This window comes from Leishmania martiniquensis, chromosome 27 (assembly GCF_017916325.1).
Source record: "Leishmania martiniquensis isolate LSCM1 chromosome 27, whole genome shotgun sequence".
In the NCBI taxonomy this organism is placed as follows: domain Eukaryota; phylum Euglenozoa; class Kinetoplastea; order Trypanosomatida; family Trypanosomatidae; genus Leishmania; species Leishmania martiniquensis.
In genome coordinates, this window is record NC_090162.1 from 885365 (window position 1) to 911547 (window position 26183).

A 26183-nucleotide genomic window follows, 5' to 3' on the forward strand; every position below is an offset into this window, starting at 1 on the left:
GGTGATGCTTCGCCGGCCGATCGGGGGGAGTGGCGAAGACGCTGTCGGCGAGCTCCGACGGACGAGGTGATGTCGGCGTGGAGAGCCGATTTTCGCTTCTCGCCAATACAGCACGCAATGAGCCGTCCCCAGAAAGCTATTGAACAGGAAGAAGCGGGTATTGATACGCAACGTCGTGATGCATGCAGATGTCGCTCTCCTTGTCGCTACCAGAAAGTAAACCGAGCCACGAATGCGTATGTGTGTATGCGCGTGTCGCTGTCAGTGTCTCTGCGTGGGCATGCGCGCCCGCCATCCATTTGGCTCGATTAGAAAGAGGAGATTCAGAGGACCACAAGAGTGGGGTGAAACTGCGCCGCCGCCGACGTTTGCATCCGCGTGCCCCGTTGCGCTGTCGTGCAGCATGCACACACGCACACTAAGAGAGGCGCAACGCCGCCGCACTCCACCGCGCCCTGCCACAGAGGCCCATCGCGGGTGGCGACGCGGCCGCGGGCTGCGCGTCACCCGCAAGGCGCCCCCACCCAGCCATCATGCTGCCCGCCCCCTCGCCCATACCCCTCGGGGAAGGCGCAGGCCCCTCACACAAGCGGGCACCGAGCACCGGGTGAGGCGCGCTCGAGTCACGCGCCCACCCTTCGCCCATCGCACGGACGGTGTGCAGGCGGGTGCCCGCCTGTCGCGCGCAGCCCCGGCGGCACGCCGTCCGCGGCATGGCACCCTCCCCTCCCCCACACACACACACGCACGCACCTTCCCCCCTCTCTTTCCCCGGCATCCGTAGCGATGCGTCGCTCTCGCCTTCCCACACACCGTGGCTGCTGGGCCCTGTCACCGGCAGAGAGAGGGGAGAGGGGGGCGGCGGTCCGGCACTGGCGGGGATGGGGAGAAGGGAGGGAGAGGCCTTTGCGTGAGCTCCTCACACTGAGTGGAGGGGGGAGGGTAATGGACTCATCTATGACTGAGCGAACATAAGGCAAGAGGGAACATCATTAACAGAGGATGATGGAGTTCGTTTTCAAAGTGTCTCCTCAGCCTCTTTCTCTCTCTCTGCACGCAGCGGCGCTTCTGCAGTGCCGTGTGGGCACGGGATGCCAGAGGAGGGGAACGGGAGGGGAGAAGCAGGCGACACGTGGCGGGCAACGACAGTATGATGAAGAGCGAGGTGGAAATGGGGAAAAAGGAAAAAAGAAACGAAGGGCGCAGCCACGCTGCAAAATTCGGCCCATGCGGGAGCCGAATCGAGGAGGGGAACGGGAAAAAAAAGGTCCGTGTGCGCCGGCGAGTGATGCTGTTGTCTTGTCCCTACAGAGCGTCGCCTAGAACGATAGCGCACTTCTCCTACTGACGTCCATGAGAACCTCCGTGTGTGTGTGTCTGTGCGTGTGTCTCTCTACGTATGGGAGGGGTGGGGAATCGATGGAGGTGCGCATCAACGAATTGAAGGCGTCGTTGCGCCCGCTAACCTCCATTTCAGATGCAGCAACGCTGCACGTCGCCACGCCCGCATAATGCCCTAACCTAGGTACCGATTGTTGGCTCTACCCACACGTGCACGCTAAGCCTCGATCTTGACAGACCACGGGCTCGGTGTCTTGCCGTACTGGATGTCCACCATCTCGTACAGGAAGCGGCGCGCGTAGCTCTGCTCTGGGAACGGCACGCTGTACTCCTTGCCCTTGTAGGCAAGCAGGCTGACGGGAGACACAACGGCAGCCGTGCCGCATCCAAAGCACTCCAGCACGCGGCCTTCCTGCAGCGCCTCCACCAGCTCCGACACGTAGTACGTACGCTCAGACACCTCGAACTCCCCCCACGACCGCGCCAGCTCCAGGATCGAGTCGCGCGTCACGCCGGGCAGGATCGTCCCGTCCAGCGGCGCGGTGATCAGCTCTGTCTTGCCCTCTTTCGTCTTCCACAGCGTGCAGAAGTTCATGAAGCCAGCCTCCTGCACCTCATCCCTGGGGCCGAGCCACAGTACCTGATTGTAGCCGAGGGTGCGCGCCTTCTCCTGAACCAGCAGCGGACCGGCGTAATTGGCGCCCAGCTTGTTGCCACCCGTGCCACCGGGCCACGCGCGCTTGCGCCTCTCCTCCACCAGCAGCCTCACAGGCTTGATCGCCACCGCATCAGTCTCGCCTTCTGGCAGCGGGTAGTACGGCCCGACGGGCGAGGCAATCACGAAGAGACGCACCGACTTCGAGGGGAGGCGCCAAGGCAATCCGAGGTGCCGATGGCAGCTGGGCGCAGGTACAGCGAGTAGCCGTACTCCTTCGGCACGTAATCCCTCTCCGTCCTCACGAACTCCATGATGAGCTTCAGCAGCTCCGCCTCGTCAAAGCTTGGAAAACAAATGGCGCGCATGCTGTCTTGGAGGCGCGCAGCGTTCTTCTCGGGGCGAAACAGGCGCAGCGTCTGCTTCTCCAGCCTCTCCCCCCTCGACACCTTCGCGATGTCGGCAATATCCGCGTACACCTTCATCCCCTCAAAGCACTGTGTGGCGTAGTGCAGGCACGAAGTCTGCGGCGGCAGCGAAAAGTTGGCGAAGGGAACGATCGCCGGCGCCTCCCACCGGCCGTCTCTGTAGTCGATGATCAGCATGTGCGGCGTAAAGACTGTGCCAAAGGTCACGCCCTTCATCGGCGGAAGCGGCGGCGCATCCGTCACCAGCGTCCGCTTCAGATCCGCCGCCTTGAAGGAGGGGGCGGTGGACGTTGCGGCACACAATCCGCTCCCATGGCGCCAGAGTCGAGAGAGGAGCATGACAGAACGATTAGAGAGAGAAAGCGCGCGGAGGGGAGGGGGTAGGTGTGAGCAGCAGCAGCAGCAGCAGCAGGGAGATGGGGCGATCAACAGTGCCTCTGGAGAGAGAGAGGACGAGGTTCAAGAGTAGTGTGCACTAGTATAGCAATGGCCTGCAGAAAGGAAATCAAGCGAATTGATGTGTTGGTATGTGTGTGTATGGGGGAGGGGGTAAGAAGGTGAAGCGTGTGCGTGGGAGAGGGGTGGGTTTAAGCAATGGCAGCTAACGTGTCTTCCGAAGGGTAAGAAATGGATTCGTGTCGTGAGAGAGGGTGAGACCAGCAGCAGCAGCAGCAGTAATGGAGGCGTGGATCAGGCATGGAGAGCGTTAGTGCAGCGCGAAGCCCACACATTACACGTCAGAATACCAAAGAGTCAGCAGTGCTGGCACGCAGCACCCCACACATGATCTGAGGCTAGAGACGTCCATGACGCCCTGCACGCAAGCGTGGATCATATCGCACTCTGAGGGCGGAGTGGGGGAGGGGAGGGAACGACTGTGGAGAGTGCGCCGGTTCGGAGAAGTATACGCGCGCACCTCTGTCTACCGGTGTGTGCGCGTGAGGGTAGTCGAAAGGGGGGACAGGAAGAGTAGCGGGTGTTCGATACTTGGCATGCGCCCTCCAGCGTTTCTGCTGCCATCATGTCGCTCTCCACTCTCACTCTTTCTCTCTCTGGCGTTGGGGCGCGCGTGCATGTGAAGACATGTGCATAGATGCAAGAGGGTGAGCTCCCTCTCCACGATATAAATAGATAAATGAAAAGACAGATGTATCTGTGTGTAAGCGTGAGTCACTGCTTAGTGGCGTGCATCTACACCGCACTGGGTTACGGTTTACAACTTTTTCTTTGGTGGCGGTGAGAGAGGCGATAAGGGAGGGAGGGAGAGGGGAGGGAGGTGCGGGTGCGATTATTAGAAACGGACACTGAGAAAAGTTGACGTGGTTTGTGCGTGAAGCTCTTCGATATTCGGGAGAGACGGAGAGGCGACAGAGGCAGCGAAAGGGGAAAGGGGAGGAGGGGTGGCGCTGCGAAGAGGGGGTGACGAAAAAAGGGGAAGGGGGTCTGCGGAGAATGAGAAAGAGATGGGGGAGGGGCGCCGTGATGGCGGCGAGCCCTCCCTCCTCCCTCCCACTGACGGGCAGCGAAGGACACCGCAGCTCTCGGGAAGGAAAGCGGCAGGAAGAAGAGAAAAGAAATCGAAGCACACACACACACACAAATACACACGCGTGCGTGTGAGAATGGCACAAAACAAACGTTGCAATGACAGACAAGCGGCGAGACTGTGCGTCTGCTAATGTGCGTGTCGCAGCACCAAAGGAGAGAGAAAAAAAGACGCAATTAGTGGCAGGGGCGGCAGGAGAGAGGAGAGGGGGGAAGGCGATGCATTCAAGAACCTTTGCGGCAGCAGGCCCATCATCCTCCCTCCCCCCGGTAAAAAAGGGGGGAAGAGAGCAGGAAGACTCGCACGCGCACCCGTACGATAGCCTGCGTGAAGAGGCGTCCGCTTTATGAAAGCGAAAGAAATGTATATGTATATATGTATATATATATATATGTGGGTGGGTGTGCTGAGTTGTATGCTGAGCTGCACTGGTGCACCATGTGTGCCAGTATAGCAGTACAGCCGCGGGAACTGTCGCGCCGAGGGTCACCCATCTCATACGCCTTGGCTCCGATACAGATAACGAGGCCGCAAGTTCGCCCTTCAATTCGGTGTAAACAGCGAAGCGGTGCCGCGCCCATCGGCCGCCTGCCTCCCACACGGCCACCGCCGATGCGTCCGGCCAGCGGGCACTCGGCCCCGAAACCCACACGTGCACGCTAAGCCTCGATCTTGACAGACCACGGGCTCGGTGTCTTGCCGTACTGGATGTCCACCATCTCGTACAGGAAGCGGCGCGCGTAGCTCTGCTCTGGGAACGGCACGCTGTACTCCTTGCCCTTGTAGGCAAGCAGGCTGACGGGAGACACAACGGCAGCCGTGCCGCATCCAAAGCACTCCAGCACGCGGCCTTCCTGCAGCGCCTCCACCAGCTCCGACACGTAGTACGTACGCTCAGACACCTCGAACTCCCCCCACGACCGCGCCAGCTCCAGGATCGAGTCGCGCGTCACGCCGGGCAGGATCGTCCCGTCCAGCGGCGCGGTGATCAGCTCTGTCTTGCCCTCTTTCGTCTTCCACAGCGTGCAGAAGTTCATGAAGCCAGCCTCCTGCACCTCATCCCTGGGGCCGAGCCACAGTACCTGATTGTAGCCGAGGGTGCGCGCCTTCTCCTGAACCAGCAGCGGACCGGCGTAATTGGCGCCCAGCTTGTTGCCACCCGTGCCACCGGGCCACGCGCGCTTGCGCCTCTCCTCCACCAGCAGCCTCACAGGCTTGATCGCCACCGCATCAGTCTCGCCTTCTGGCAGCGGGTAGTACGGCCCGACGGGCGAGGCAATCACGAAGAGACGCACCGACTTCGAGGGGAGGCGCCAAGGCAATCCGAGGTGCCGATGGCAGCTGGGCGCAGGTACAGCGAGTAGCCGTACTCCTTCGGCACGTAATCCCTCTCCGTCCTCACGAACTCCATGATGAGCTTCAGCAGCTCCGCCTCGTCAAAGCTTGGAAAACAAATGGCGCGCATGCTGTCTTGGAGGCGCGCAGCGTTCTTCTCGGGGCGAAACAGGCGCAGCGTCTGCTTCTCCAGCCTCTCCCCCCTCGACACCTTCGCGATGTCGGCAATATCCGCGTACACCTTCATCCCCTCAAAGCACTGTGTGGCGTAGTGCAGGCACGAAGTCTGCGGCGGCAGCGAAAAGTTGGCGAAGGGAACGATCGCCGGCGCCTCCCACCGGCCGTCTCTGTAGTCGATGATCAGCATGTGCGGCGTAAAGACTGTGCCAAAGGTCACGCCCTTCATCGGCGGAAGCGGCGGCGCATCCGTCACCAGCGTCCGCTTCAGATCCGCCGCCTTGAAGGAGGGGGCGGTGGACGTTGCGGCACACAATCCGCTCCCATGGCGCCAGAGTCGAGAGAGGAGCATGACAGAACGATTAGAGAGAGAAAGCGCGCGGAGGGGGAGGGGGGTAGGTGTGAGAGCAGCAGCAGCAGCAGCAGGAGGGAGATGGGGCGATCAACAGTGCCTCTGGAGAGAGAGAGGACGAGGTTCAAGAGTAGTGTGCACTAGTATAGCAATGGCCTGCAGAAAGGAAATCAAGCGAATTGATGTGTTGGTATGTGTGTGTATGGGGGGGGGGGTAAGAAGGTGAAGCGTGTGCGTGGGAGAGGGGTGGGTTTAAGCAATGGCAGCTAACGTGTCTTCCGAAGGGTAAGAAATGGATTCGTGTCGTGAGAGAGGGTGAGACCAGCAGCAGCAGCAGCAGTAATGGAGGCGTGGATCAGGCATGGAGAGCGTTAGTGCAGCGCGAAGCCCACACATTACACGTCAGAATACCAAAGAGTCAGCAGTGCTGGCACGCAGCACCCCACACATGATCTGAGGCTAGAGACGTCCATGACGCCCTGCACGCAAGCGTGGATCATATCGCACTCTGAGGGCGGAGTGGGGGAGGGGAGGGAACGACTGTGGAGAGTGCGCCGGTTCGGAGAAGTATACGCGCGCACCTCTGTCTACCGGTGTGTGCGCGTGAGGGTAGTCGAAAGGGGGGACAGGAAGAGTAGCGGGTGTTCGATACTTGGCATGCGCCCTCCAGCGTTTCTGCTGCCATCATGTCGCTCTCCACTCTCACTCTTTCTCTCTCTGGCGTTGGGGCGCGCGTGCATGTGAAGACATGTGCATAGATGCAAGAGGGTGAGCTCCCTCTCCACGATATAAATAGATAAATGAAAAGACAGATGTATCTGTGTGTAAGCGTGAGTCACTGCTTAGTGGCGTGCATCTACACCGCACTGGGTTACGGTTTACAACTTTTTCTTTGGTGGCGGTGAGAGAGGCGATAAGGGAGGGAGGGAGAGGGGAGGGAGGTGCGGGTGCGATTATTAGAAACGGACACTGAGAAAAGTTGACGTGGTTTGTGCGTGAAGCTCTTCGATATTCGGGAGAGACGGAGAGGCGACAGAGGCAGCGAAAGGGGAAAGGGGAGGAGGGGGTGGCGCTGCGAAGAGGGGGTGACGAAAAAAAGGGGAAGGGGGTCTGCGGAGAATGAGAAAGAGATGGGGGAGGGGCGCCGTGATGGCGGCGAGCCCTCCCTCCTCCCTCCCACTGACGGGCAGCGAAGGACACCGCAGCTCTCGGGAAGGAAAGCGGCAGGAAGAAGAGAAAAGAAATCGAAGCACACACACACACACAAATACACACGCGTGCGTGTGAGAATGGCACAAAACAAACGTTGCAATGACAGACAAGCGGCGAGACTGTGCGTCTGCTAATGTGCGTGTCGCAGCACCAAAGGAGAGAGAAAAAAAGACGCAATTAGTGGCAGGGGCGGCAGGAGAGAGGAGAGGGGGGAAGGCGATGCATTCAAGAACCTTTGCGGCAGCAGGCCCATCATCCTCCCTCCCCCCGGTAAAAAAGGGGGGAAGAGAGCAGGAAGACTCGCACGCGCACCCGTACGATAGCCTGCGTGAAGAGGCGTCCGCTTTATGAAAGCGAAAGAAATGTATATGTATATATGTATATATATATATATGTGGGTGGGTGTGCTGAGTTGTATGCTGAGCTGCACTGGTGCACCATGTGTGCCAGTATAGCAGTACAGCCGCGGGAACTGTCGCGCCGAGGGTCACCCATCTCATACGCCTTGGCTCCGATACAGATAACGAGGCCGCAAGTTCGCCCTTCAATTCGGTGTAAACAGCGAAGCGGTGCCGCGCCCATCGGCCGCCTGCCTCCCACACGGCCACCGCCGATGCGTCCGGCCAGCGGGCACTCGGCCCCGAAACCCACACGTGCACGCTAAGCCTCGATCTTGACAGACCACGGGCTCGGTGTCTTGCCGTACTGGATGTCCACCATCTCGTACAGGAAGCGGCGCGCGTAGCTCTGCTCTGGGAACGGCACGCTGTACTCCTTGCCCTTGTAGGCAAGCAGGCTGACGGGAGACACAACGGCAGCCGTGCCGCATCCAAAGCACTCCAGCACGCGGCCTTCCTGCAGCGCCTCCACCAGCTCCGACACGTAGTACGTACGCTCAGACACCTCGAACTCCCCACGACCGCGCCAGCTCCAGGATCGAGTCGCGCGTCACGCCGGGCAGGATCGTCCCGTCCAGCGGCGCGGTGATCAGCTCTGTCTTGCCCTCTTTCGTCTTCCACAGCGTGCAGAAGTTCATGAAGCCAGCCTCCTGCACCTCATCCCTGGGGCCGAGCCACAGTACCTGATTGTAGCCGAGGGTGCGCGCCTTCTCCTGAACCAGCAGCGGACCGGCGTAATTGGCGCCCAGCTTGTTGCCACCCGTGCCACCGGGCCACGCGCGCTTGCGCCTCTCCTCCACCAGCAGCCTCACAGGCTTGATCGCCACCGCATCAGTCTCGCCTTCTGGCAGCGGGTAGTACGGCCCGACGGGCGAGGCAATCACGAAGAGACGCACCGACTTCGAGGGGGAGGCGCCAAGGCAATCCGAGGTGCCGATGGCAGCTGGGCGCAGGTACAGCGAGTAGCCGTACTCCTTCGGCACGTAATCCCTCTCCGTCCTCACGAACTCCATGATGAGCTTCAGCAGCTCCGCCTCGTCAAAGCTTGGAAAACAAATGGCGCGCATGCTGTCTTGGAGGCGCGCAGCGTTCTTCTCGGGGCGAAACAGGCGCAGCGTCTGCTTCTCCAGCCTCTCCCCCCTCGACACCTTCGCGATGTCGGCAATATCCGCGTACACCTTCATCCCCTCAAAGCACTGTGTGGCGTAGTGCAGGCACGAAGTCTGCGGCGGCAGCGAAAAGTTGGCGAAGGGAACGATCGCCGGCGCCTCCCACCGGCCGTCTCTGTAGTCGATGATCAGCATGTGCGGCGTAAAGACTGTGCCAAAGGTCACGCCCTTCATCGGCGGAAGCGGCGGCGCATCCGTCACCAGCGTCCGCTTCAGATCCGCCGCCTTGAAGGACATGAAGCGCGAAAATCAAAGTGCTGTGTGGGCGGTGTGGGCGATGCGGTGGTGTGCAGTTTCACTTCACCGGTGCTAAGGCGATAGATAGGGAAGAGAGAAAGGGGGAGAAAGCGACACCGCAAGAGAGTGGCCCTAGGGGTGCGGTGATGATCGTGGGAGGGGGGAGGAGGCGGGAGACGGCAAGACGGAGGGGTGCCGGTGTCTGTGCACATGGGCGCGAGGAAGAGAGGCGAAGGTTGGCGGATGGGCCGTGCACGTACCTCTTGAGGAGGAGTCAAGTGCGTCGCATGAGGTGAGGGAGCTGTTGGCGTCACGGGTCATGAAGGTCGCTTGGCTGCCGACCCTGCCCGCCGGTGATGAAACGGAGAGAGGAAAAAGGGAAAGCGTACCGAGAAAGCTGCGCCCTCGTGAACAAACGCACACCGTGCACAGCACTCATGTAGACGCCTGCGAAGGTAAAAAGCGGAGCCTCTCCGTGACGATGAGCGCTGAAGTACTGCTTTCACTGAGTAGCAAGGGAAAAGGGAGGAGCGAAATCGCGGAAGGAGGGCAAGCGCACAGAGGCGTCGTCGCGACCGCCACGAACCTTGTGTGACGTCGTGGGCTGATGCCTCGGTTGGTATGCCTCGCACGTAACCCTCACAGCGTCCTTCATGCGCCCCTGCTTTCAGCACGGTGAGCCAGTGCGACAAGCACAGCAAGCGATGCATGGGATGCGTATCAGGCGTGGCAGGAGGGAAGAAGGTGGCAGGGATGAAGGGGTGCTGCCATCACCGTGGCAGTCCCGCGGTGATGTCGGGGAGAGAGAGAAGGGGAGGGAGGGAGGGGGCGAAGATGGGCGCTCACAGGCATGACAGACGTATACACTTGAAGATGCGATAACGAAGGGGAAAGGAAAAGGCACGCCAAGTGAGCCGCAGCGAATACGAGACACGGGAGAGGGACGACGTGATGGAGGAGATGAGAGAGGGTCGCAGAGCACAGCAGCACAAGTGCATGCGCCCCGGCACACACCGTGTTTAGGTGCTGTGAATCAGATCGGCGAGACGATTCATAATGGTGCGCCTTCGACGTCCCTGTGCCACCCCGGCCGACGTGATGGAGCCGCCGCCAGACGCGGCACCGGGACTGCTGCCGTGCATCGTCCCCATGCCACCGCCACCTGGAAGTCGATCATCCTCTATGACACACGACGACAGCAGCCCGACAGGCACCAGCCACAGCATCAGGAAGAAACCAATAATCAACAGCGCAGACGTGTAGTACAAAAGTCGCAGCGCAAGCCAGTACCACATGGCGCTCTCCAGCAGCACCGCCAGCATCGTCGTCAGCACGAGCGGGCTGCTCATGCTCGAAACAAAGGGAAACGTGCGCAGCAGCCTCAGGTACAGCATATTCACCAAGAGGCTGAGCAGCGAGCGCCACCAGCTCATCTGATCCACGATAAGAATAAACGTGTGCACCACCAAATTGAAGACGATCAGAGCACGTAGGGCCCACTTGGCGCGTGATGGGTGCTCCTCTGAGACTTCGGCGACGAACATTACCGCACACGCGAGGCCGAAGACGACAAGGCCTATGGCGACGGCCACCATCAGTGTGGAGACGATGCGGAATGGCCCGAACGACCTGTAGGCGCGCTTCGGCTCCATCCACCAGGAGCCCCTGTCGTCCTCTCCATAGTAGTTGTAGCCATGTCGATCCATTTTGCCCCGTCGCCTACTTCATCAGCGCAGGCGCCTTCGCACCGCGCGTCCCCTCTGCGTGCAAAAAAAAGCCGCTCTTGATTTTCGCCTGCGGCCAATCAGCTCCAGTTACGCCTACGTCAGGCGCCTTCTGTGGGCTCCAGGAGGCGCCACACAACACCTAAAGTTCGTCCTTGCGTCTGCACACGAGTGAGGCCCGAGTTCCGTTGCTTTTATTCTGCTATACTGTGAGAAGCGCAGGTGACGTCCACTCTCCCCAAGCGCTGCAAATTTGTGCCGCGGCTTCTCGTGCCAAGTGTAGCAATTCAGCGTGAACGCTCGCACAACGATGTGCGTGTGTGTGTGTGTGTAGGTTTGATGCAACGCCGCTCTCCGGAGGTGTCGATGAGGAAGAGGTAAGAAAGGGAGGAAAGGGAGGAAAAAGCCGGGTGAGAACACAGCCAACGTTGGAAGGCGACGGTGCCATTTGAGGTCGCAATAACAGCGAAGGCCAGAGGCGTGCGTTTGGAGTGAGTAAAGCGCCGCACAGTACGATACGCCTTCGCTGTGGCGTGTACACACACAACACACACAACACAGAGAGAGAGAGAGAGACAGCATCCTCATGGTCGCTCCGCGTGTTGCTGTTTTTCTGGTCGTTGCGCATTCACTATCCGCCCACCTAAAAAGACTACCCTCAGAGGCGACGCACGCGAAGAGCACCAGCGGAAATCTGCCCACGTATCTGCATGCGCGTGTATGCCATGTATGCATGCGAGCAAAACTTGAGGGGCGGTCGCCCTCTCTATTGTGTCCATCTGCGTCCGGAGACAGATGGCCAGAGGCCGTTCCGCGATCAGGGAGGGAGGAAGAAGAAGACGGCAAACGTGCGGTGGGAGCTGGACGGATGTTGACTTCTTGATGCATCCGATCTGTCCGTTGCGCTGCTAGACAGTACACACACACACACAAGCTGATGGTGCAGGGATCCATCCTGCGAGTCGAATAAGCGGGAAGAGAAGTTGAAGTGCGACGCTCGTGCCTAGAAGTCCTCCGAGAGGGAGAACTTCTTTGACGTCCCCTCCGTGCTCATGACGCCGGCCTTCTGGTACTCGCCCACCTTCTTCTCGAAGAAGTTCGTCTTGCCCTGCAGCGAGATCATCTCCATGAAGTCAAATGGCTGCGTCGCGTTGTAGTGCTTCTCCTCACCGAGCGAGATGAGCAGTCGGTCCGCCACGAACTCGATGTACTGTGCCATCAACTCCGAGTTCATGCCGATCAGCCGCACCGGCAGCGCGTCGCAGATGAACTCGCGCTCGATGTTCACCGCATCCACGATGATCTCCAGCACGCGCTCGCGGGGTAGCTTGTGCCTGATGTGCGAGTTGTACAACAGACATGCGAAGTCCGTGTGCAGGCCTTCGTCTCGCGAGATGAGCTCGTTGCTGAACGTCAGCCCCGGCATCAGGCCACGCTTCTTCAGCCAGAACAGCGCACAGAACGAGCCCGAAAAGAAGATGCCCTCCACCGCGGCAAACGCAATCAGTCGCTCCTGAAAGCTCGCGCTGCTCCCAATCCACCGTACAGCCCACTCTGCCTTCTTCTTGATGCACGGGATCGTCTGAATCGCGTGCAGCAGCCGCAACTTCTCCTCGCTGTCCGTGATGTACGTGTCCAGCAGCACCGAGTACGTCTCGGAGTGAATGTTCTCCATCATCAGCTGGAACCCATAGAACGCGCGCGCCTCCGGCACCTTTACGTCGCTCATAAAGCGCTGCGCGAGGTTCTCGACGACGATGCCGTCACTGCCGGCGAAGAAGGCGAGCACGTGCTTGATGAAGTGCCGCTCCCCGTCGTTCAGCGCCACCCAGTCCTTCATGTCGTTGCCGAGGTCGATCTCCTCCACCGTCCAGATGCAGCTCTCCTGCTCCTTGTACTTGCGCCAGATGTCATGATACTGGATCGGGAAGAGGACGTAGCGGAACGGATTCTCCTGCTGCAGCGGCTCCTCCTCGGTAGTCTCACCCGCTGGTGACACCTCGGCGCCGGCCGCGACGGGCTTCATGATGAGAGCATCCGCCTTGGCAGCATCGGTAGCCACGCCGGCTATCGACACGTGAGCGACTTCCGCCCCCACATTTTCTTCACGCGCACGTTTCGCGGCAGGTTGTAGGCCGGCTTCAGTGGAAGACATGGTGATGAGCGAGGACTGGCACCGGCGCAAGGTAGAAAGCTTCGAGAGGATCGAGGCGCCCGTGCAGATAACGAAGTTTATGAGTCTCTATGGAGTGGGGGCAACAGATAGTAGGAGAGCTCTGTGCGTGTGTATGTGTGTCTATGACGCTAAACAAAAAAGGAGCTGGTGGATCACCACGAGAGAGAGAGTGAGATGACTGCGTGTGGGTGCGTGTGGAGGGGGGTGTCGATTTGAAAAGTTGAGAGAGCTGAGGCACAAGGAGGCAGCGGTGTGCGCGCGTCGGTGCATGCAAGGCGCACGTGGTGGTGGGTGGCATGGCACACCCACAGGCACACAGGCATCCACACAACGCATGACAGATGTCGGCCCGAAGCTGAGAGACTCTCCTCACCCACGCGGAGGAGAAGCAAACACAAGACGAGCTGAGGCCATCGATGTCTGGATAGGAGGGAGGGGAAATCTTCAGCGGGCGAGAGCCCGTCGAGAGAGATGTGGGTGCACATTGAGAGGTGCGCATGCACCCATACGTGCACAGTGCCCATTAATACCTCGTCGCCGCCTTTACAGACGTTCGGCAGTGTGCTTACGTGTACAGGTGCACCTCTGTAGATGTTATACGCAAGCTGCGGAATGGCGGCAGGGGAGGCGAGAGAGAGAGGGACACGAGAAGCCCTGTTCTGTGCGTCACAGGGTACACACACGCATACACACACAGACGCGCACTTTCAGCAGTACGCACTCGCGTTTTTAGTTCAACTTATGGCGAATTGTCACAGCACATAGCGAGAGGGAGAGGGGGGAGTCATTGCCCCACGGCAGGAAGGTCGACAGCATCGCACACCGAGGGCGGGGATGTCGTTGCCGCTCGCCACAGCAGCCACCTCCACGCCCCCCTCTCCTTTCCTGCCTTTTCTCTCCGCAGCCTGCACGCCGGCTCTCCACCTCCTCCACGTCGTCATGCACCATGGACTCCATTAAGTGTGTGGTCGCTTACGCTGGCCCTTGCGAGCGCATGCCGCCTCACCGCCCTTTCCGCCCTCTTCCCTCTTCGGGATCTCACACTCAATGACCACAACGCGGCGCGCTGAAGTAGCAGCATCCGTGTCGGCAGCGGGCGCCCGCGACTTCCGTGCGCGCTTCTTTGGCGCCAGCTCGGGGCCGACCTCTGGCGCCTCGCTGGAAGACTGCAGCGGCCGCTGCGACTCGCCTGAGAAGAAAAAGGGTCCGGGTGCCGCACGCGGCGGGCGGATGCCGATGCAACGCATAGCAGCCGGCTCAGAGACGAGCAGGACTGCTTGCCCTGGCACGATGGGCTCATCCTCGAGGCACCTCGCTGTCACGCGCAGCTGCTGATCCTCAGGAACCCCGGTGCGGCACCTGTGCTTCGCAGCCACCGTCGCGTCGCCGTTGCTCAGCTCTACCTCGACGTCGTGGCCCTCCCTATGTGGCACATTGTCGGTGCTTGTGGTCGAAGAAGCCCTCAGCAGCAATAGAGCGGCGTCATCTGTGCTTCCTCGCGCTGCCACCGCAGCGGACACGGCAACTGTAGGCACCCGCACTTGCATGCACGACGTGAACGGCGACGCCTCCGAGACACCGGCGCAGATCCCGTGCTGAAGACGAGCTGCAACCAGGGTCACCATCACGTTCACCTGTACATCGCCGCGTGGGTTCACCTGACGAGCTGTGTCGGAGTGGACCTCTGCGGACTTGATGTGAACAATCACGTACGGCGTCAGCGAAGAGGATGACGACGTCGAAGCTGCATGATCATCGAGTGAGGTGTAAGCACCGTGCCCGTGCTTGCCGTCATTATCGACCTCCTGCTGCTGCGCAAGGTCCTCCGCGGATGGCTCGTAGGGGCGGTGTAGCAGCTTTTTCAGTAGTGCCGTATGCAGTGCGTCGCGGTCACGCAAGTGGCGGAGTGGAAGCACGACGGAGATGACCTTTGTGACGGCGATAGCATCGGTGAGGGAAGCAGAGCCCATCGAAAAGAACGGCGCCGGGTCCGGCACGCTGGCAGACACACTCACCGTCGCTGGTTTGGACGGCCGTGCCCTCCTTGCCCGCTGCTGTGTCATCACTCTTGCCTATGGGTGCCTATGTGGTGTGTGTGTGTGTGTGTCGGGGTATCTCGCTCAGCAGGATCGCAAAGAGTGGCATGTGCGCACGTGAGGGAGCGAGCAGGAGCGATATGGCGGCCAGCAGCACCGGGGGGGTGCGTGCGAGGGAGCGCGCGCGCGAAAGGGGTCCACAGCAGTGCAGCGGTTCCCGGCTTGCATCGATGCAGAGACGCTCTGCACTAATCGATGTTGAACGCCACAGAGCACAGCGCGCGGTCAAGACAAAGTGGGGCATTCGCTTGAGGGCTGAAGATGTGCGAGGGGTGTGGGGCGGCAGGTGCTGCCAAACCTGCGCGTCCCGCACGGCGCGCTTCGATACCAGTGGACGTAGCCCTGTCTTCTTCATGCTTGTGCGCGGACGCGTGCGCACCAGCACGTGCGCGTGTCCCCTGAAAGACGCCAGGACTGTGGAGCATGGGCATCGGTTGCCGCCTCCTACACAAAACATGCGATAGAGAGAGTTGGGGTGGGAAGAGATGCCCTCTTCGGCAAGCACGCGCTCTTGACTATAGGATTGGAAGTACGTAAGCCAGCACACGAAAATAGTGTCGAGTGGGACAACGAAGAGCGACGTGCACGCACGCACTCGCGAGAGAGAGGACCTGTCTACGCAGAGGCACCAGCGCATGCGCCGGCGCGCTCATCAACTCAAGGTCGGAGAGGAGGAGAGGGTATTTGAATGGCCAACGCGCTACAGAGCGCCCAGCAGAGCGCAGCCGCGTACCTTCCGCGCTCGTGCAGGAACAGATGGGCTCTTCATTTCCGTCTCGCTCCTCTGCTGCTGGTTGCTAGGTTAGCTGAAGTGTTCTCTACTGTCACCACGCGGCCCATTTCGAGCTGTGATGGAGCCGGAGACTGCCCGCGAATATTGCCGCGATCGTTGCCAGTGTAGCGCTGCCTACTGGACGCCACCGCTCCAGCGTACACCATCATCGTCGCCGCCGGTGTCCACGCGTGCAGGAGTGTGGTGCAGCGGCAGCGAATCTTCACGATACGGCGGGCTTTCACTTCGGCTGCTACTACCGCTGCTACTCGGCAGCCCTCTCAGCACCAAGTCCAGCACGTCACGCACTTCCACAGCCTGATCCGGCGAATCCTGCCACGACTTCAAGGCGCAACTGAAGTACTGCTGCGTCAGCGGGTCCCAGAACATGTTGCGGTCGAACGAGTAGTACATGTCACTGCGGTCATCGTAAACCCAGTCGGTGGCGCCAGCGATCGGCACGCCGAGCTCCGCAGCGGTGAAGTATTCGGGGTCGTACTCGCGGTTGAAGAAGCGAAGAAACGTGCGATGGCGCATTCGACCTTGCTGATAGGCCAGCGCGTTGCGCAGCTTGCCGGGGAGACTCTGCTTTGACTTCGGCTTCCTCGAGGTGAGTGAGGGATGCGTCGTTGCCTTCTGCGGTTCAACGCTGCGCTGACGCCCCGCGCGTGACCGGAAAGACCCCTCGGGCGATGCTTCCTCCTGGTCACAACGCTGGCGCTGGTCGCCGTTGCTGCCGTCCGCGGCCGCGGCACCGACACTCAGGCCGCGCGTCGCGAGTCGGTTGCATGCGTTGTCGTCCGAGGCGTAGGATACTGCCGTCGTTGAGCCAGCAGCAGTGCTGATGCGGCCGTCGTCGAAGGAAAATGTCGGCACTGGTTGATGCGCTCGGTGGCAGCGAGATTGTCGGCCGCGAAAGAGTGCCGAGTCCCCTTCGTCGGTCGCACCGTCCCGCACCTCAGCAAAGAAAACGTGTGGCTCACCACGAGCCGGCTTTGTCGACATCGTCGACGTGGCATTGTCGTTGGTATGGACTTGGCTGCAATGCTCCACCCCGCTGGTGAAGTTCGCGTCACCGGCCAAGGCGGATGATGCGGAGCGTAATGCCCTCATGTAGTCGGCGCGCAGCACGTCCCCGTTCACGCCCTCATTCTCACCGCCGTCTTGACCTGCGAGGATTCGACTACTCGAAGGGGCTTCGGGGGCACTCCCCGGCGGCCTCACCGACCGGCAACCACTGAACGGCGAAGCGGTTCGCGCAGCGTCGCAGGTACTGCAAGCACTAGCGCCACCACCGCCGTCTCCCATGAGGGCGGCAGTTGTCGGCAAGTCGAGCATACGCACAATGTAGTCTTCTACTTGCACATCGCGGGACAGCCGCTGCCGTTCAGCTCGAAGCTGCCGACGCGATGTGGCACGAATACTGTGGATATAGCTGTGCATGCACAGCACGAGTGCGAGCAGCAGCCCATGCAGGGCGATGGTGGCGATGTACAGCTGGTACCCGTAGCGGTAGCTCACATTGCACCCGTTGCCAAAGGCGTTCCCACCCTCGCAGGTGCGCCGCAGACACGAGGTGTATAAGCTGAACAGAACCACCGTTGCAATGCCACTGCCCACACTCAGGAGAAGGTTGGAAAAGAGCAGGACAAGAGCGCCACTGCGTGTAGGGCGAACCGCAAGCCGCAGGCCCAGTACCACGACTAGCACCTCGCACAGAAGCTGCAGAATCCCCATCGCCCACAGAGCCACGATAAAGCGGCGCACAAACCCCGCAGACGCGTGGCACAGCACGGCGCCGGTGGCAGCGTGCACGACGCTCCACTCCAGCTGCGAGCTACGCCACGACGTGCACATGCGGCGGTGCCGATCTTGGCATGAGAAGAACAGCCCGACAGACAAGATGATGTCGTCGCTCTCGACGCTCAGCCACTCCGTTGTGCACGTGCTCAGGACAAGGCAAAAAACCGAGAAGCTGAGCAAGAGCTGCATGAGGATACAGAAACGCCAGAGAACGTTCACCGCGTCGTACTTCTGCTTCTTGTAGAGCACAAAGCTCTCCAGGTCTTGGCGGCTGTAGGCCTCTCGCTGATGCGGCCTCAGGGCAACCATGCTGCAGCCCATGCGGTGGCGAAGGACCACCACGGCGGGAAGGCCGGACGCCAAGCCGCGCGGTGGTTGCTCCTCGACAGAGGTCAGCAGTGGCGCACCCATCGGAGCGGTGTCAGCTCCTACCTGTCCACAGCACTCCTCCACACCGCCCTCGGCGCAGTCGGCCCCGCCGTCACGGCGAGCAGCCGCTTCGGTTTCTTTAACAGAAGCGCAACGACCGCCATCGCACGTTTGCACCTTCATGGGAAAGTACGGAGAGCTTGTTAGAGACGGGAAGCCGACCAGGTCACCGCTTGCGTCGCGGACGCTGGCTTCGTCTGCCCTCCTCCTGCTGTCGCCGCTGTCGGCCCCATCCCTGCCCGCCTGAGCATCCTCCTGTGCGAAACACATAGCCTCCCTTGCAGCAGCCGTTACAGAAGATGTCGATCTGACAGCACCACCCAGACTCCCCCTTCCAGTCTCCAGGCTCTCCGCGCCAGTGTCACCTCCCAGCGTCAAGTGGGAGAGGAAGCACTAAGAGGGATCGCGGTTCAAGAATCGGCGGCGGCGGCAGGGACTACAGCGGCCTGCCGGCCATGCAGTCGCCTCAAGAGGCACTCGGAGAAGCCCACTTGACGGGTGCAGACGATTAGACCCGTACCTGAGACGCACTACTCCGATGGCGACAGTGATGACACAAAGCAGGAAGACGTGGCAGGAGCAGAAAGAGTGAGTGGATAATGAGCTGAGAGAAGCAACAACTGAGAGAGACTGCGCCCCGAGGCTGCAGGCTATGCAACCGCCAACTGTGCGAGAGACAGGCAAAGGCCGACGCGACGAGTAACGAGCATCAAGATGAAGAGGGCGCCAAAGGGCGCGTGTCCATTGAATCCGCCACTGCATCTGACGACGCCAATACGGAGAGATACCTTTCCCCTCACAGTTCTTTCGGTGTTGTTCTTCATTAGCCGACGTTTGCATCCGCGTGCCCCGTTGCGCTGTCGTGCAGCATGCACACACGCACACTAAGAGAGGCGCAACGCCGCCGCACTCCACCGCGCCCTGCCACAGACGCCCACCGCGGGTGGCGACGCGGCCGCGGGCTGCGCGTCACCCGCAAGGCGCCCCCACCCAGCCATCATGATGCCCGCCCCCTCGCCCATACCCCTCGGGGAAGGCGCAGGCCCCTCACACAAGCGGGCACCGAGCACCGGGTGAGGCGCGCTCGAGTCACGCGCCCACCCTTCGCCCATCGCACGGACGGTGTGCAGGCGGGTGCCCGCCTGTCGCGCGCAGCCCCGGCGGCACGCCGTCCGCGGCATGGCACCCTCCCCTCCCCCACACACACACACGCACGCACCTTCCCCCCTCTCTTTCCCCGGCATCCGTAGCGATGCGTCGCTCTCGCCTTCCCACACACCGTGGCTGCTGGGCCCTGTCACCGGCAGAGAGAGGGGAGAGGGGGGCGGCGGTCCGGCATCCATAGAGTATATATGAAGAGCAGCGGCATAGTGAGAAGATGAAAGCGAAAGCGCCAAGAGAAGAGAGCCTCACGAAAGAGGGACTGTCAGGCTTGTGAGCGCCGCTGAAGAGCGAAGAGAGAAGGCGGAGGACGTCGAGCAGCGGAGAGCCCAAGAAAGAGGCCGTCGACCTGAGGATCAGATGTGCGAGCAGAAGGTGACCGGGGGAAGGAACCAGGGGAAGAGGGCGTGAAAGCGCTCACTCGCGGTCGCGCCCCCCCTTCCCCTTCCACACCCCCTTCCTCGGCCGTGTTCTCCAATCGTGCTCCACGCCGCAGAGTACAGGAGGCAGTTGTGCAACGCCAGAGAGAGCGAGAGAGCACGCGCGGTGTCAGAGGCCGCCGCAGAGGAGCGTGTGGAGTCGCAACGACACCACCACCACCCTCACAGCCACCACCCTTCCTGCTAAGCTCAGCTGAGTCGATCAGCATCTGAGGACGCGAGGGTACCCGTCTTGGCGTGCATCCGTGTACAGTAGCCTATGGGCGTCAGCCAGATGAGGAAAGAGAGGGAAAAGGGGGGCGGTGGTGGTGGTGCGCGATGAGGCGCAGTTGATGGCGTGGTTTGTGAGTAGCTCCGTGGAGGTCAGGGAGCTAAGGGAGTCCGCACAAAGGAGTCGAGGGAGGGGGCGGGGGTGGGCACCAGATAACGGGTAGAGCACGATGCGAGACGCCACAAGGGAACGGGTGAGCGACCTGCATGGGTCACTGGAGCGGCAGAGGCGTCTCTCTTGCCTCTTTCTTGAGCGCTATCGGTGCTGTTCGTGGTGCACTTCTGGAAAGAGGTCTGGCATAGACGGCCAGAGGCCGCAGCAGCAGCAGCAGTGTGGGAGGGCAGCGAGAGGTAGCCGGCAGTGCGCACAAGCACACAAACAGAAAAGGAGAGTAGCAGAGGCCGCCGCAGCAGCAGCAGCAGCAGCGATATACGGAAAGACCTTTTGCGCTTCTGCAGGCAACGCGGAACGGAAAGAGAACAGACGCTGCTCGCCCGTCCCCGTCCCCTTCCCCCCTTCCCCTTACCCCCATCACGACCAGCTTCATCCGAGAAGCGACAGGGAAGATGCGAGACAGAGAGAGAGAGGCACTTGCCTACACGGGTGAAAGCGGAGGGTTGCGCAAGTAGAGCACCGTGTGCGCACGCCGGTGACGACGCAGGCGCAGAGCTGTGTACCCTGAGGCGCGGTGGTGCTACGCTGTCTCGCTGAAAGGGCTTTCGCCGGAGCACCCCGGCCCGCTCGGTGCGTGAAACGGTGTAAGCGCCGCAACCCGGCCTTCCATGTCGCGTATCATGTCATGAATCTTCCTCACGTAGTCGAGGTGAGCACTGTAGGTGCGGTGCCGCATCACGAGATTGTAATCAAGCCGAGCCAGCAGGCCCTGCAGCTCTTGCTCTGCTAGTACGACGTCCACCTCCTTCCGAGTAAGGCGTGGCTCCATCGCTGGCGCAGCGGCAAAAGCAGCGGAAGGACTAAAAGAAAAGAGTGGGGGAGACAGAGCTCGTGTGTTGGGTGCAAGGGAGTGGGAGGGGGACCTGTGCGGCCTCCCGAGAGCCGTGCCCTTGGTACGCAGTGAGACGGAGACGGCGGTCCTGTCGTTGCCCCCAAAGCAAGCGAAGAGGCGAGTCGTATGAAAGGGCGGAGAAAGTGAGTGGGTGTGAAAGCAGCGGCGATGCAGCACGTCCCGGTGCTTTAATGTTTGTGTGTCCGTGTGTGTGTGTAAGAGGAGGGGGGGTACTGTTACCGCTTGGAGAGCTGCCTTCCTGGAAGCCAAGCAATTCATCTGCTGCGCCGTGAGTGTCTTGCGAGCGCACGACTCACCCACGGAGGCCGGCGAAGCAGTGGCCCCGTTCGCGCCGATCATGAAGCACACTGCATGTGCCAAAGGGTAGAAGGAGAAAACGGAGAACAAAACTTCCGTCGGCGCTGGCGCTGCACGCGATGCGGCCGCACAAGCCGGGAAAGTTATCTCGCGCCATCACACCCCATCACTTCTTTTTCTTCGACGCTTCACAGGGACAAAACACCATCACGTCTGCGTACAACTCCGCGCGTCTTCTTCTCGCGTGCACGGTGTAACCCCATTTCCTTTCCCTACGTACTGTATCGGTGCCGCCACTGCAGCTAAAGTCGTTGTCTCCCTCCCTTTCTCCTGTGAACGGTCCCACCCGCTCGCCCACCCACCTCACACACGCGCACACCATTCTGCTCCATTCTGCTGCCTTCGAGAACACCATGGAGGGGCACGAAGAGAGGGAGAAAGAGCGCGAGCGCGCAGGTGGAGATCAGATAACGGTGGTAGGGCCCCTCCCACCTCCTTTACGTCTTCGTACGCCTTTCACTCCCCCGGCAGCCGGACTGATGATGACGTCTGCGTTTCTGCAGAGTCCTCGGGAGCACACCAAAATAGAGACATGACACACACGCACACGCGCGTACCTGCGTGCCTCGGGATGAGTGGATGGCTAACGCCCAAGGACTAGTGGGGTCCACCATCAAAGAGCTCTTCCTCTCTCCACCCGCGTGCCCCGTTGCGCTGTCGTGCAGCATGCACACACGCACACTAAGAGAGGCGCAACGCCGCCGCACTCCACCGCGCCCTGCCACAGACGCCCACCGCGGGTGGCGACGCGGCCGCGGGCTGCGCGTCACCCGCAAGGCGCCCCCACCCAGCCATCATGCTGCCCGCCCCCTCGCCCATACCCCTCGGGGAAGGCGCAGGCCCCTCACACAAGCGGGCACCGAGCACCGGGTGAGGCGCGCTCGAGTCACGCGCCCACCCTTCGCCCATCGCACGGACGGTGTGCAGGCGGGTGCCCGCCTGTCGCGCGCAGCCCCGGCGGCACGCCGTCCGCGGCATGGCACCCTCCCCTCCCCCACACACACACACGCACGCACCTTCCCCCCTCTCTTTCCCCGGCATCCGTAGCGATGCGTCGCTCTCGCCTTCCCACACACCGTGGCTGCTGGGCCCTGTCACCGGCAGAGAGAGGGGAGAGGGGGGCGGCGGTCCGGCATCCATAGAGAGTCTGTCAAAGTAACAACGGAGAAAGAGAAGGGAGGGAGGGGTCGACAGCGGCCGGTGGCCACGAGACGTCATGTCCTTCAACAGGGTCTGGCACCAGTGCGCACGCCAAAGAGCGCCTATCACCTAAGCGCCGACGAGCGCAGACAGACGCATCCCTTGGAATATCGGCACAGATGCGCATAACCTCACACAGGCGCGCTTCGGGGGGAAGAAGGAAATGGAGGAGGAGAGGGCGAAGTCTGTTGCTAAGCTACTCGATCTTGCCCGGAAGCGCAGCCTTGGGGTACGACGCTGTCCAACGCTCCCCGTTCACCTGCGAGTAGTCCCAGTGCTTGGCGCACTCCTTCGCCCACCATACCCGCCGCATCATCGACGTCTCCTTGTTGTTTGCCACGTTCTCATACCACAGCGGGGCGAGCGACATGCCGATGCAGAAGCCGAGCACCGAAAAGCCGCTGAAGGTGGAGAAGAGCACAAAATATGTATTCCTGCGCCGCATGACGACGTACCACGACCCAATCACCGTCGACGCCGCGGACACAGCAAGAGCAAAAGTCAGCTGACAGCGCCGCTGCCTAAATTGCTGCCCCCACACGCCACCCTCCTTCTCAAACCGGCGCATGTCGCTCGGCCACATCATCGGCAGGTCGGCTATAAGGACCTTGCCAGCTGCCTTGTCTTCGTTTCCACCCATCGTCGGGGAGGGGGGAGGTGCAGCTACGGAAGGCGCCCGAAGGAGGAGATGCAGCGAGCGAGTCTCTGATGAGACTTTTTCTTCTTTCGATTTCGTCCGGTCAAGTGCTGTCGCAGAGACGCGCGGGGACAGAGATGCGCGCAGACGACACACGCACACACTTACACAGAGGGAAGGAGAGTGGGTATGGGCGGTTTTCTTTTTCCTGGGGACTCCTTTCTTGTCACGCGAGAAGGGCGAGAAGAGGGGAACAGGGCGCCGAAAATAGCAATGAACGATAGGCGACGCTTTTCTTTTTTTCTGCGGAAAAGGGGGGAAGCAAAATACGTCGTGTTGCTGCAGCCCATTTCACATATCGTCAGCGTTTATGTATACATATACATATATACATATGTATACATAAATATGTGTGTGTGTGTGAGGGAGAGGGAGAGGGAGGATACAGAGGAGAGAAGGGAAAGGGTGAGCAGGGACAATGGTGGAAATGGAAAGCGAGCAAGCGAGTGGTGACGACAGGCTCATGCACACACACACACATTCCTCCTCCATCTTGCGCATGGGTGCTGCGAACCGTCGCCACGTGAAATGGAAAGCAGAGCCAACACAGAGACAGAGGGAGGAAAAGAAGACGGGGCAGCGCGGCGAAGGAAAGGGCCCAAACGGTAGTGCGCATGAGGTGCGTGCATCAAGCGTGTGCGCCATGACCGCTGACCGCACGGTTTTCCTCGCCGCTCTCATCGACAGAGCAAAGAGAGAGAGAGAGACAGAGTGAGAGGCAGTGAGACAAAGACAAAGCCACATCACCACCCACCTGTTGCGCAGCCTTTCCTCGCCGCGCTCTCGCCGTATGCGCCTGCGTCACGGTTTATTTGCTTTAATGTATTTCGGTATCCTATCCACCACTCGCGGAAGCCGGCGTTAGCGAAGGGGGAGGAGAGAAAGGAGGGGGAGGGAGGGGGGCCACGCACGCACGCACAAAAAGAAATGAGTCGCCCCCTCCGCCTCGCCTCTGCTTTCTTTGTTTCCCGTTTTCCCTTTTTAAATCGTCCCATCCTCTCGCCTTGGCACGCACGCGTACACGTTTAGGTTCATCCATGTCGGGCGCACTGTCGCCTGTGCCCGCCTTAGTCCACTCGTGCGCCTCTTCCGCCCAAAGCGTCGCCTCCGTTGCCCCCAACCCTTTTATCGGGCACCTTGGGGGAGGGGGGAGGTTAGCGGCTCAATCACACAGTCCGGTTGCCTGCACACCACCACCGCCACCACCGTCACGCACGCATTCGTTTCAGCGGGGCTTCTTTCCTTCTAACGGCGATTGCGTGGCGGGCTGCGGCTCTGACGGCGTCGACGAGGCGGGCTGCGGCTGCGCGAGTGGCGACGGCGGTCGCGGTCGAGCGAGCCAGAGCGGCGGCGGGGGCGGTCGCGGTCGAGCGAGTCAGAGCGGCGGCGGGGGCGGTCGCGGTCGAGCGAGTCAGAGCGGCGGCGGGGGCGGTCGCGGTCGAGCGAGTCAGAGCGGCGGCGGGGGCGGTCGCGGTCGAGTGAGCCAGAGCGGCGGCGGGGACGGCGGTCGCGATCGGACGAGGAGGAAGACGATCGACGACGACGACGACGCTCGTTGCTGCGGCGCCGGGAACTATGCGCGGGCTCCTTGCACTGTGCCGCCACGTGCCCCTCCTTATCACACCGGCGGCAGATCAGCGGAAGTCGCTGCTCCACCCTCACGCGGGTGCCCATAAACATCTCCCCTGACTTGCTGATGGCCCGTTTAGCGTTCTCGGCTGAGGTGAATGCCACAAAGGCAACACCGATTTCGGGCTTGAGAAACACATCAACCAGTGGCCCGCAGTCGGGCGAGAAAAAGGCGCGCAGAGCCTCCTTGGTGACGTCAGAGGGAACACCGTGAACGACGACGCGGACCTCCAGCGGCCGCCTGCTCGGCGCCGAGGTGCCGGCGCCATCGCTGCCGCGGCGTGACAGGTCGTGCCGGGGTGCAGGCGAAGGCGCATCATCACGGGGCGGGCAAGGCCGCACAACGACGGGGTTACCGTTCACCATGGTCCCGTCCAGCTTCAGTGCCTTCGTATACGCCTCCTCCGTTGTGTATCCCACGAAGGCCATGTGGCGGGTGGGGATCAGGCGAAAGTCGCAGATGGCACCGCACGAGCTGAAGACGTCGCGCAGCTGCGCTCGCGTCGTGTGAGGATAAATGGACGAGACCACAACTTTGTTTTTGGACGTCCTCTCGGCCTCTGCCGAACGACGCGCCGGCAGGCCAGTGCCCGGTTCCCCCGAAGCTGTGGCGGCAGCTGCACTGCCGTTGGTATCCCCGACAGCGTCCGCGGCGGTGGTGGTCGCCAAGGCGGCCGCCTCCTGCGTCGCGGCGGCGCTTGGCGCCACAGCGGAGATGTAGATCGGGATGTCCTCCTGAAAGTCGCTGCCACTGATGGACACGGCACTGACGGCATCTTCGGGTTTGTCGAAGACGACCTCCACGGCTGCTGCGGTCCCAGAAGACGGCTGCTGCTCCGTGGTGGGCAAGTGCACCTCTGCCACGTTGCCGATCCGTGTAAAGAAGTCGAAGATGTCGTCCTCCGTCGCTGAGGCCGGCACCCCGGTCACGTAGACAGTGCAGGAGCTCATGGTGATGTGTGCCCCTCTTCGTTCTTCTATGTGCAAGGGGGGTGGGGGAGGGGGGAAGAAGCGGTAGTAAAGACACGCAAGCGCCCACGCGAGATGGCTGAGTGTATGTGTGTGGGGGAGGTGGCGGGGGGCGAGAGAGAGGAGAACAAAACAATCGGCGAACGTGAGATGAACCCCCCTGTGTGTGCACCGAGAGAGTCACGTACGCACGCACACGCACAGACTGGTGGAGGGAGGAGGGGGGTAATCGATCAGCGTGCTAGTTGGAGCTGAGATGACGAAGGAAAGCGGCGGTTTAGTGGGATCGTCAAAGTTTCGTGGCAACGCTCGTGGTGCTGATGGAGGTGTCTCGCAGAGTCAAATATAGAAGCAAAAAGGGGGAGAGAGAGAGGCGCACACACGCACCGGAGAGGCGGAGGGATGAGGGAAGGGAAGAGGGGGCAACACGCGCCAGGGTGAGAGCCACACGAAGATGTTGAAACCCGAAAATCGAGGGTAAAAAGGAGTCCAAATGGAAAAAGGGGAAGAGGGGGGGATGGGGAAAGGCGACGGAGAGCACTCACGCACTTAAGCACGCACGCACAGAGAGAGATGTTGGTC

General features: G+C 61.1%; 7 protein-coding genes across 7 annotated transcripts; all 7 read right to left on the bottom strand.

Annotated features, from left to right (window-relative positions):
* Window positions 1–7941: 7941 nt before the first annotated feature.
* LSCM1_03556 (uncharacterized protein) lies at window positions 7942–8850 on the bottom strand (the record flags this gene model as incomplete). The annotated part of the gene is made up of 1 exon (XM_067321093.1): window positions 7942–8850. One exon carries the CDS (start codon window positions 8848–8850, stop codon window positions 7942–7944), a length of 909 nt encoding a protein of 302 aa, XP_067177703.1.
* A 1019-nt stretch (window positions 8851–9869) lies between these two features.
* LSCM1_03557 (uncharacterized protein) lies at window positions 9870–10556 on the bottom strand (the record flags this gene model as incomplete). The annotated part of the gene is made up of 1 exon (XM_067321094.1): window positions 9870–10556. One exon carries the CDS (start codon window positions 10554–10556, stop codon window positions 9870–9872), a length of 687 nt encoding a protein of 228 aa, XP_067177704.1.
* A 1021-nt stretch (window positions 10557–11577) lies between these two features.
* On the bottom strand, window positions 11578–12729 carry LSCM1_03558 (uncharacterized protein; the record flags this gene model as incomplete). Its single annotated transcript, XM_067321095.1, has 1 exon — window positions 11578–12729. The coding sequence occupies one exon, from the start codon at window positions 12727–12729 to the stop codon at window positions 11578–11580; it is 1152 nt and encodes a 383-aa protein (XP_067177705.1).
* A 977-nt stretch (window positions 12730–13706) lies between these two features.
* LSCM1_03559 (uncharacterized protein) lies at window positions 13707–14813 on the bottom strand (the record flags this gene model as incomplete). The annotated part of the gene is made up of 1 exon (XM_067321096.1): window positions 13707–14813. The coding sequence occupies one exon, from the start codon at window positions 14811–14813 to the stop codon at window positions 13707–13709; it is 1107 nt and encodes a 368-aa protein (XP_067177706.1).
* A 5603-nt stretch (window positions 14814–20416) lies between these two features.
* LSCM1_03561 (uncharacterized protein) lies at window positions 20417–20665 on the bottom strand (the record flags this gene model as incomplete). Its single annotated transcript, XM_067321097.1, has 1 exon — window positions 20417–20665. The coding sequence occupies one exon, from the start codon at window positions 20663–20665 to the stop codon at window positions 20417–20419; it is 249 nt and encodes an 82-aa protein (XP_067177707.1).
* A 1837-nt stretch (window positions 20666–22502) lies between these two features.
* LSCM1_03562 (uncharacterized protein) lies at window positions 22503–22946 on the bottom strand (the record flags this gene model as incomplete). Its single annotated transcript, XM_067321098.1, has 1 exon — window positions 22503–22946. One exon carries the CDS (start codon window positions 22944–22946, stop codon window positions 22503–22505), a length of 444 nt encoding a protein of 147 aa, XP_067177708.1.
* A 1302-nt stretch (window positions 22947–24248) lies between these two features.
* On the bottom strand, window positions 24249–25583 carry LSCM1_03563 (uncharacterized protein; the record flags this gene model as incomplete). The annotated part of the gene is made up of 1 exon (XM_067321099.1): window positions 24249–25583. The coding sequence occupies one exon, from the start codon at window positions 25581–25583 to the stop codon at window positions 24249–24251; it is 1335 nt and encodes a 444-aa protein (XP_067177709.1).
* Between the last annotated feature and the right edge of the window lie 600 nt (window positions 25584–26183).